The sequence below is a fragment of the Microtus ochrogaster genome, unplaced genomic scaffold (genome assembly GCF_000317375.1).
Source record: "Microtus ochrogaster isolate Prairie Vole_2 unplaced genomic scaffold, MicOch1.0 UNK74, whole genome shotgun sequence".
Lineage (NCBI taxonomy): Eukaryota > Metazoa > Chordata > Mammalia > Rodentia > Cricetidae > Microtus > Microtus ochrogaster.
This window is the reverse complement of record NW_004949172.1, coordinates 1,379,313-1,390,425: the sequence shown is the minus strand read 5'-3', so window position 1 is coordinate 1,390,425 and position 11,113 is coordinate 1,379,313. Positions and strand designations below refer to the sequence as shown.

At 37.5% G+C, this 11,113-nt stretch overlaps 1 protein-coding gene across 1 annotated transcript in view; it reads right to left on the bottom strand.

Annotated features, from left to right (window-relative positions):
- LOC101995828 (zinc finger protein 112-like) overlaps window positions 1–11,113 on the bottom strand; it is a 39,391-nt gene that overhangs the window by 25,723 nt on the left and 2,555 nt on the right. Inside the window, exon 3 of the mRNA XM_013354846.2 lies at window positions 10,493–11,108. Within this exon, the coding sequence (XP_013210300.1) occupies window positions 10,493–11,108 (616 nt within the window). The remainder of the gene's footprint in view (window positions 1–10,492; window positions 11,109–11,113) is intronic.

Here is an 11,113-nt window from a genome sequence, read left to right as displayed (position 1 = left end):
TCCTAATAGTGTCACTCCCTTTGGGGGCCATTTTATTTCAAACCACCACACACACAGTTGGAGCTAGAGAGATGACTCAGCAGTCAGAGCACTGGCTGAAATTCTAGACAGTTTTTTGGGCACCTCCTAGCCATTTGCTCGTGATTCTGTCCTAGCAGTAGGGAACTTGGGAGGTTCTAGGGCATATAAATTGGGGAAATTTAACTGGCAAGTAGCATTATACAAATTGAGCAGGTTTGTATGTAGAAATATTATATATATACATGTATATATATACATACATACAATAATAAGAAGTTGCTTATTTCTTGTTTGCTTAGGTAATATTATATCCTTTTGGAGTCTTTGATGGAGTTGAAGAATGGATAGTTATAGTTTTTCTTAGTTATGATAAAAGATAAAATAGATATAAATATTGTAACTGTAAATCTTGCTTGATAACTGTTTTGTTATATGTAATTTTACTATGTTAAAGTGAAAGCCTTTTTTTGTTTAAACAGAAAAGGGGTAAATGTTGGAGGAGGGTCATCTGTCTATCTGTTGCTTTCATTGGTTAATTACTAAAGAAACTGCTTGGCCTGATAGGTCAGAACATAGGTGGGTAGAATAGACAGAACAGAATGCTGGGAAGAACGGAAGTGAGGGAGACGCAATGGAGCCAGCCTCCAGGTCAGACATGCTAAATCTTTCCCGGTATGCCACCACCTCGTGCTACACACATTAATAGAAACGGGTTAATCAAAATGTGAGAGCTAGCCAGTAAGAGGCTAGAGCTAATGGGCCAAGCAGTGTTTAAAAGAATACAGTTTCCATGTATTCTTTTAGGTGGGCCTAAGCTAGCCATGTGGGAGCCTTCCCGCAGCTCCTGCATCACTACAGTGTAGCTTGTGTAACTTTGGAGCCTGGCCTGGAACTTGCTCTGTAGGCTGAGCTAGCCTCAAACTCAGAGATACTCCTACCTCAGCCTCTAAAGTGCTGGGATTAAAGGCATTTGCCACCACTGCCCAGCTAAACTTTTAGATTTACTCTGTCCTTGTATCTAAAGTGGTTCTTTCAGACAGCATATACTTGTCTCTTGCTTTTAACTTTACATACACAGACAGACAGACAGATAGACAAATAGGTTTTATTTCTTTATTCATTTATTGATACAACGTTTCATTATGAGTGAGACAAGGTCTCACTATTGGATGGCCTGGAACTCACCACATAAACCAAGCTGGTTTGGAATTCAGAGATCTGTTTGCCTGTTTCTGTAGTGGCATTTCACTTGTATTTTAATAAATAAAACTTGCCTGAGTATCAGAAAAGTAAAACAGCCACACACTGGCCAGTCTTACAAACCATGCATCAATAACACATACCCTTAATCCCAGTAGTCACACTAGTTTGCCATAGCAATGGGGCAGTACACGCCTTTAATCCCAGTGGTGCATGCCTTTAATCTAAGCCTTAGAGACGATTGTAAAATGGAGGAAACAGTTCTCAGACACACTCTCATTCCAAGATTCCTGGAGGCAGGATCACTATTTTTGAGCTGAGGTCAAGGATAGAGCCAGTGGCTGGCTATATTGTTTTTCAGACATTGAACCCCAACTTGTCTCTCTGAATTTTTATTAATTGTGCTTCATTTGGTGCCCAACTTTTGTGGCACAAATTTATGAAAAAGTCATTTTCCTGAGCCTTTTTAGCCACCAGCCAAGGCCAGAGTTGGGATTGGTATTCCAGTTCTAGGAATTGGAACTTCGCCACCTCAGTTCAGGAGAAAAACCAGCACTTTCAGCTCCCATCTGCCCCAGGTTAGCTTCCATGTAAAGATGGAAAACACAAAGAGAATCTGGATACTGTATGTTATTGTGTTGTCTTTGAATTGTTTGATGGCTAAAGAAGGAGCAACCGCTGCTAAAAGACATTTGATTATTAATGCTGCTGGATTAATCTAACCTACATATTTTGAAAAAGCCTTGACTTCAAAATTTAAGTCAAAAGTATGTTACTATGGAGAAGAGGTTTTCTTTTCTTTCCTATGAAGTGAGAGGCTGTGGATTCACTCTGGGTTAAGAAAAATAGGGTTTGATTATGGAGGACTCCTTGAAATATCTCTGATTGTAGAATATGGTCCAGATGATTCAAAATTTTAGAGCACCACTGTTGCAATTTCCTCTGAGTTCTATATCCAGAGCAGCTTCAAGACTGTTGGCTGAGATGATCCCATAAGATTCCAATGAGGGTTGCCATAAGATTACCAGTGCCCCCAATCAGAAGTAGCCTAGAAAACTACCCCCACATTCCCATAAAAATGGATTATGGATATTTATCTCTGTTTAGTGTGTTGATTACAAGTTGTTATGGACAATGGTCAGGAAAAAAAGCTAAGCAAAGTAAATTAGATTCAAGGTTCTTGTTTTGAAAAGAAAAATATGAAGATATAAATATGATAGGATAAAAGGGTAGATTATTGAATCTACTCTGAAAAGAAAAAGAGAGGATATAGATAAGATTGAATGGTAGATTATTTAATCTACATTTAAAGCAACTACTAATTTTAAATGTTTTACATTGGACTGGGCTTTTGTATATTATATACAAATCTTGTATGCTGATACAGATTTGAGATTTTGTTAAAACATACTGTACATACATTTCTAATTTTGTTCAAGGTATTATATCTATGCAGCTCATTTAACAATTAATGCAAATTTCTAGTCCTTGAATATTACTATTACCAACTGTTTAGGACAATAGGATGCTGCAAGGAAACACTTGTTGTCCTGGCTGCCCAGAACCGAAATAATCACACAGAAACCATATTATTTAAATCACTGTTTGGCCCATTAGCTCTAGCTACTTATTGGCTAACTCTTATATTAATTTAACCCATCTCCATTAATCTGTATATCACCATGTGGCAGTGGCTTACCGGGTAAAATTCCTGGCATCTGTCTCTGGCGGTTCCATAGCATCTCTCTGACTCTGCCTCCTTTCCTCCAGAATGCCATTTAGTTTTCCCCATCTACCTAAATTCTGTTTGACCTTATCAGGCCAAGCCAGTTTTTTATTCATTAACCAATGAAAGCAACACATAGAAAGAAGGACCCCCCACATCATAAGGAAATATAGACTAGTAGTTAATCACCCAGTATAATCAAATTTGTATTCACATTAGGTATGTTTTCAAAGTCAAAAATATAACTAAGAAAGACAGGTCATCTTCAAATATTTCAGAGATCTATAGAATATGGTATTTAAGATGTTTTAATAACCTAGGTTCTTCTTCTTTTATAAGAATGAAACATGTCTCTTCCTGGCAGCACCAAACTACTTTAGAGAAGATCATAGGCATCAAAGAAACTCCACATGGAATTTATTTTCTTTGGGGCAAAAGGAACTTTGGGTGACTGTCCAAAGCCAGCTCTTTGTCATCACTCACATTTTTCACTTGCATGCACTTCCTGTTTACTCAGGAAATATTTCCTTCTCGGGTCTCTGAGGTAGATGAAGACTACATAGTTATGGTCTCCCTTGTTTGCGAGACTCAGAAAAGAAATACTTTAAAGAAATATAAAGTATATAAGGTTGAGAGATATAAAAAAAAGGTTTTGAATAGTAATGCAAGTTGTGATAGAAAGTATAATTAGGTATAAGACTTTAGACTCACCAAGATAGGATAAAATGGAGTATTTTCTCTGAATTTGTCAAATGCAAATGAACTAGACATTATTGATGCATTTGTACTGTGATTACCATTAATGAATAAAGAAACAGCCATGGTCTGTTGATAGGCCAGACTTAGATAGGCAGGGAAGATGGAACTGAATGCTGGGGAAAAGAAGGGTGGAGTCAGAGAAATAACATAGATCTGCTGGATACAGATGCTGGAAATTTTACCTGGTAAGCCACTGCCTCGTGCCTATACACAGATTAATAGAAATGGATTAAATTAAGATGTAAGAGTTAGCCAAAAATAAGCTAGAGCTAATGGGCCACCAGTGACTTAATTAATACAGTTTCTGTGTGGTTATTTTGGGGCTAAGCTAGTTGCACTGCCAGGACGAACAAGCAGTCCCTCCTCCTACACATTTACTGTCAGTATAAATTGTATATGGTTATTGTACTTATTATATATAGCTCTTCTTATATTAAAGTTTTCTTTTTTGTTTTAGATGAAAAGGGGAACACAGTGGCATTTCACTTGTATTTTAATAAAACTTGCCTGAGGATCAGAAAAGTAAACCAATCTCACACTGGCCAGCCTTATAGAACTCACAGCAATAACATACACCTTTAATCCCAACAGCCACATTAGTTTACCATAGAAACCAGGAGGTGAACCCCAATTTCTCTCTTAAGTTTTTATCAATCATGATTCATGTTCTAAGTGCTGACATAAAAGGCATGTGCCACCTTGACTAGCCCCAATCTGTAATCTTTTAAAGCGATATATTTGGTTTATTGATTTGATAGTTGGTTTTAATTACCAACTTGCCACAAACCAGAATACCCTGGAAACAGAATCTCAATAATGGACCATCTAACTTAGCATATGGGGATATCTTTTTTTCTTAATTTTATTTATGTACCTTTTTAGGTATGAGTGCTCTGTCTGCACATATGGCAAAAAAGGGGATCAGACCCATTATAGACAGTTGTATACATTTGTTCATTTGTAGGTGGGTGGGTATATACAACTCTGTATAGAGTAGCGAGAGATGGCTTGGGGCTCCCGGCACCCACGACACCCTCCATCCCGGTGACTGACAGCCCCGGCTATGCCTAGTCAATGTGCGCAAGCGCAGCACACTCCAGCAGGCTCATTCACGGCAAACTCGCCTACTGCCCTTCTAAGGCGGATTTCCTTCCCAACATCCAAGCCTGGTGCCTATTACCCAGGACAACCTGAAAACTATCGGGAAGACGCGAGGAGACAGCAGAGGAAGAGCTCACCTTTCTGAGAGGAATGCAGTCCACAGCCTCGCACACCCTGGCCGGAAGTTTCTCTTCCCGCACAGATCACTAGAAGCACACTTCCCAGAATTCCAAGGGAACACAGGCTCGTGCAAAGGAAGTTGGCTTTGAATTTACTCCGAATCAGTTCTACCAATGGCTATTCACCTTCAATCTCCAACCTTCACCTCCTTTGTAATCTTAGAAAAGGAAAACTTTTCAAACGTGACACTTAAGTAAACGCAAACAAATTCTACAGAGCTACCATCCACACAGTCTAAGATGTTATCATATAGAGGAACTTGGAATACAGAAAGAAAACCAAGTTACACAAAAAAAAAAAAAACCTAATCATTTTAAATAGTGTATATGCACGTTCTTGACTGTATGTATCTTTACCATGTAAGGATAGTTCCGAGGAAGCCATACGACAGCATTACGACTGGGCTCCAGAATGTTAGTTTAGCACTTAGCGCTAATAAATCTTTTGTTTAGCAGACACCAGCTGTTTCATTTGTTACTCTATTTGAATCTTGTCTGGGAGTTCCCCAAGAATACCGAGCCTATGCAAAACTTGGTTTGAGGAACCAGGAAAACTGTGGTACTTTATGAATTGAGAATTTGCACGTGGCATTCTATTTTTGAAAACTTCATTCAGGTTGTTTTGAGCTTATGGAAATCAACTGGATAAAGCATAAATATAGAGAAAAATAAAAATGTCCTGAAAAAAGGAAAAGTGCTTCAGTCCTTAGAGGTATTACCCTGCAGCTGTGAAAGGCTAAATTCATTCTTGTCTGAGTCTTCTTGCCACAGAACTGTGAGAACCCAACACCCACACAGCAACAAAGGTGTCAGGTCCCCTGAAACGACTTACAAAAACATTGTGATCCATCTAACATGGGTGCTTGTAGTTAGTTGTTATACTCGTTGGGCTCCTTTGGGGGCCCACCACCCAGGTCCCAAATTAACACACATGGATGCTTATTATTACTTATAAATGCCTGGCCTTAGCTTGTTTTTTGTCAGCTTTTCTTAAATTATCTGTCTACTTTTTGCCTTACCTTTCTCTATTTTTCTACATCTTTTCTTTTCTTCTGAATTTATGTCTAGCTGCATAAGTGGGTAGGTGGCCCCTTTTCTTGCTCCTTCCTCTCTTCCCAAGGTTCTCCTATTTATTCTCTCTGCCTGCCAGCCCTGTGAAGTGTGATCCTAATTACTCTTCTCAATAAAAGCCCAGAATCAGATATTGGGGTAAAAACTGAAAAATCAGAGAAGCAGGGAAGCAGCCACCAGAGACTTCTTCCCTCTCTGAATTCTCTGGTCAAAAGGGCTGAGATCTTGTGTCTAATCCCTAATCACCTCATCTTTTCCCACTCAGCCTTATTACTTCTGTCTCCTAATCTGTACAGACCTCTATGGTATTTGTTAACTAGTGGATAGCTCCACCCTCTAATTTCCAGGCAAGATTTATTTGTCAGAACACAAAATATCAAACATTTCCCCCTTTTATCTAAATAAAAAGCAAAGGTTATAACCAACATAAAAAACTACATACAATAAGGCCAACAACTATACAGAATATAGAGCATCAAGAAGTCAAGAAGTACATTAACAATGTCCACTCCATTTGCATTTGACAAATTGAGAGGAAATACTCCATTATTTATCCAATCTTGGTGAGTCCAAAGGGTTGTACCTAATTCACCTTTCATCCTAATTTGTATTACCTATCCAAAGCTATCTTTTTATATCTCTAAACTCTATACATCTTACATTCCTCTGTGAGTTTCTAGTCTTCAACTCCATCAGAGACCTTCAAAGGAAATATTACCTGAGTAAACAGGAAGTGCAAGCAAGCAACTTCCAAAACCTGTGAGAAATGACAGAAACAGCAGGCTGCCTGGACAGTCACACAAGTTTCCTCTATAACGTTGGAGCATTTATCTTCGGCCTATAAGCCTAGCATATCTGACATACTTTTCTGTGGAGCAGGATAATTCTGAAGGGCTGTTCTACTTTGTCTTCGCAAAGTTGAACAGCTGCTTTCTTCTGTGTCCTGCCTGTCCAATTTGTCTATAACTGTCAGCAGTTGACACAAGGGCAGTTTCTTTACCAGTGGCTAACTTTTACCACAAAGAAAGTAAACTCCATATGGAGTATCCTCAATGCTCATCTTTTCTTAAGTACATTGGTGCTGCCAGAAACAGATATTTCTCATTGTCATTAAAAAGAGAGAATCTATGTTATTAAAACATCATAAATACCATATTCTGCAGATCTCTGAAGTGTTTGAAGATCATCTATCTAAAATATAATTGATCTTGAAAACAACCTAAGATGAATACAAGTTCCATTGTAATAGGTGACTATTTACCTGCATTACTTTATTGTCATAGTATGTAATAACTTTAAAAGACTAGAATTTTGTATTACATCATTAAATGAGCAGTATAAATACAATATCTTAAACCAGAGTGATATGTATGAATAGTATGTTCTAACAAAAATAACCTCAAATTTGTTATCAATATACAAAAATCCAGCACAATGTAAAATACTTATGACTAGTAGTTGCTTTTTTTGGTTTATAGTAGGTTTAATTCTCTATTATCCTATTATAGCTATATCCCTTTTTCAGAGTACATTCAATTATGTACCCTATATCCTCATATTTCTATATCCTCCCTTTTTCTTTTTAGAACAAAAACCCTGAATCTAACCTCCTTTGTTCAGTTTTTTTCATGACCATTAGCAATAACAACTTGTAACCAAATTCCTTAAACAATGACAAATATCCATTGCCCACTGACCAAAAACCATCTGCCACACTACTTGGGAATGTGAGTTTCATGTTCTTAAAATTACTTCCTGCTGTCTGGGAGTGATGGCATCTTTAGGGGACCCTAAATAAATAGGAATATTTACCAAGTCCTGGAAGAGGTAGCTGAATCATTTGTGGTTCAGTCTCCGCATAATGGGAATGTGTAGGGCTTATCTCAAGTCCTAGCTAGGGTAGTCTGTGAGGATGGGTTATCTCAGCTAGCCATGTTGAAACTGTCCTGAGCCATTTGTAATACAAAGTCAATCTTTGGATGGTGTGTGTCAGTCTGGTAGCATTACCACAATCCAGGTAGAATTGTTGTGGAACCCCATCTTCCTTTTAGAGACTCCAAAGGTTGTGCTTAGGCATGGTTGGTCATGGTTCACTACAGAAAACTTGAACATTGTAAATCTAACAAGCAGCAGATGTCAAAGAGGTTAAAGGACCATAATTCATTAGGTGTATCCAGAGTACAAAATCATAATTCCTAGTTACATAATAGAATCGAACCCAAAATCATGTCCAAGAAACTAGATGAAGCTCTTTTCTAGAATTAGTTAATACTCTATATGACCATTAATATCATGACAAAAACTTTAAAATACATATATATCAATATTATAAATTGAGATAATACTTAATCTTTGAAAACGTTAAAAAGTGAAAGTAAAACTAAAGGGTTATATGATTAGTGGGAATATAATAGTCCCGTAATTTTTGCTTTTCTTTTGTCCAATAATAGGTAGCTTTTCTGACTTGAAACACAGATTTTGGGTTTACTTTAATAATCATGCTTAGGGTTACCAACTCCAAAGCCAGTTTTAAGTTTTACAAAAAAAAAAAAAAATTGCATTATATGTCTGTAAAGAACAGCAGAAACAACCATTTGGGAAGATTTATGAAAATTTATCCTGTTTGATAATGATGTACTAATAAGCTAATTTACTTTTTCTTGGGACATTTATTCTTGATTCTTTGTTCTTTTTCTTCAGATGTCTCATATTTCCAAGTCTTCAGATTCCTTAGCTGAATGCCTTCATTCTTGTGAAAAGACTAAAAAAGCAAAAGCAAAACCAAACAAATAAAAAAAACCCTGCCCCAACCCTACCTCTGGAAAGGCTCCTTTTGACAAGTTATAACTGATCATATGCAAAGCATTAGCTGTTTGCCTAAGTTAATTGAGATTGGTCATGCAAAACTATTAATGAACCACTTCTAATGAAGAAGTCTCTATTATTCAAATCTAATCTTTATCAATTTTTGTTCCTGTGGGAACAAAAGCAAAACCACTTTCCCCAACATAACAATTATCTTTGTTTCCATTCTGAGGTCAACACATCTTTAAAGTATAAAGGTTGATTTAATTCAATATTATTTTCTATTATCAAATGCCTCTCCAAAGAACTCCTTTCTCATTAGCATTTAGATAATTTAAAGTTAATAAAGAATTATTCAATCATTTTCCTGGGGATCATAATTGCTCCTTTATGTCTACTAAGCCTATTCTTTAAGAGTTCAATTTGATCTGCCTATAACTGCTTATCAGGTGATTGTGATGGTATATCTGTAATATATGTTACATTGTAATATGCCAAAAAACTATATCATTTTACTAGAGACATATGCTGGAGCACTGTCGGTCTTACTCTGTACAGGTATACCCATAAGGGCCATAAATTCTAACAAATCTGTGATTATAAAATCATCCCTTTCAGAACTCAATGCAGTGGCCCACTAAAATCCTGAATATGTACCTATGATATGGTGGACATATTTTAACGTTCCAAATTCTGCCAAATGAAACACATCGACCAGCCAAAGATCATTTCATTGAGTACCCTTTGGGTTTCTTCCTGCAGGTACTGGAGTTTAACTGTATAAAAAACTTTGCATTGCCTTATAATTTTCTTGTATTGATACCAAGTGATAGAAAAATCTTTTTTCAAACTCTTGCTATTGACATGCTGCTTTTCTTATGAAACTCTGAGGGTTCTAGCACAGTTCAACCAAGTTAATGAATTTCATCACTATATTGTACTAGAGGGCCCGGCAGACCCAAATGGGATCTAATATGTGCTATATAAAAGGGATGATTTCTATTTCTTGTAACTGAATAAAAGTCAATTTTATATCATCAAAACTTACTTTTTAATTGGACAAGAGGAAGAAATGCTGTGGAATTATCATCTTGCACACTGTAAAGATTTGTCACACAAGCTGGTTTAATGAAAGGCTGACTGGCCAGTAACCAGGCAGAAAGTATAGTTGGGCCAACCAAACAAAGGATGATAAGGGATAAAAATGGGCAGGTTCTGGAGATTAGGTAAACACAAGAGAGAGCAAGATGGGTGCGCCATATTGAGAACAGAGACCACCACATGCCAATGCATAATTAAGGAATATCAGTTAACTTAAAACTGGAAGAGATAGCTAATAATAAGCCTGAGTTATTAATCAGACATTTGTAAGTAATATTAAGCCTCTGCATGGTAATTTGGGAAGCAGCTTCTGGTCCAGATATTTGGGACCAATTGGCTCTGAAAAATGAAACTTCCACATATAATCAAACTTTTGCTATTTCCTGCTTACATTCGTAAGAAGTTCTTGATCCTCTACAAGGGCTTATTGAGATGTTGGCAAACACTTGATGAATCTCTATTCTGTGTTGTTTCCCAACAACCAGTGGCATTCATGTTAGGTACAAACACTACTTTATATTAACAAAACAGAACAGTATTTGACAGGCCTTCATCTCTGCATAGGTTCTCAGAAGGATGGGAACCATTCCTATACTCTTCCCTCCTATAGAAACTATCACTGCTATGGACTTTCTGATGCATCAGAAGACCTGAATTCCTACTGAATCCCTTACCACATGTGTCACATTTGTAGGGTTTCCTTCCCGTATGGACAAGCTGATGAGACTGAAGATTTGACTTCTGGGTGAAACCTTTCCCACACACCTCACATTTAAATGGCTTCTCCCCAGTATGGATTCTGTGATGTATCTGGAGATTGGAATACCTATTGTAGGCCTTCCCACACTCGAGACACTGGTAAGGTTTCTCTCCCATGTGGACCCTCTCGTGGACCAGGAGAGTTGAGGCCTTACTAAAGCCTTTGCCACATTTTCCACATTTATAGGGTTTCTCTCCTGTGTGAACCCGCTGATGAATTTGAAGATTACAGTTCCATCTGAAGCCCTTTCCACACTCTTCACACTTATACGGTTTCTCTCCTGTATGAACTCTCCGGTGACCTTGAAGGTTTGAACTCCGACTGAAGCCCTTCCCGCACTGCTCACACTTGTATGGTTTCTCCCCAGTGTGAACTTTCTGGTGGTCTTGC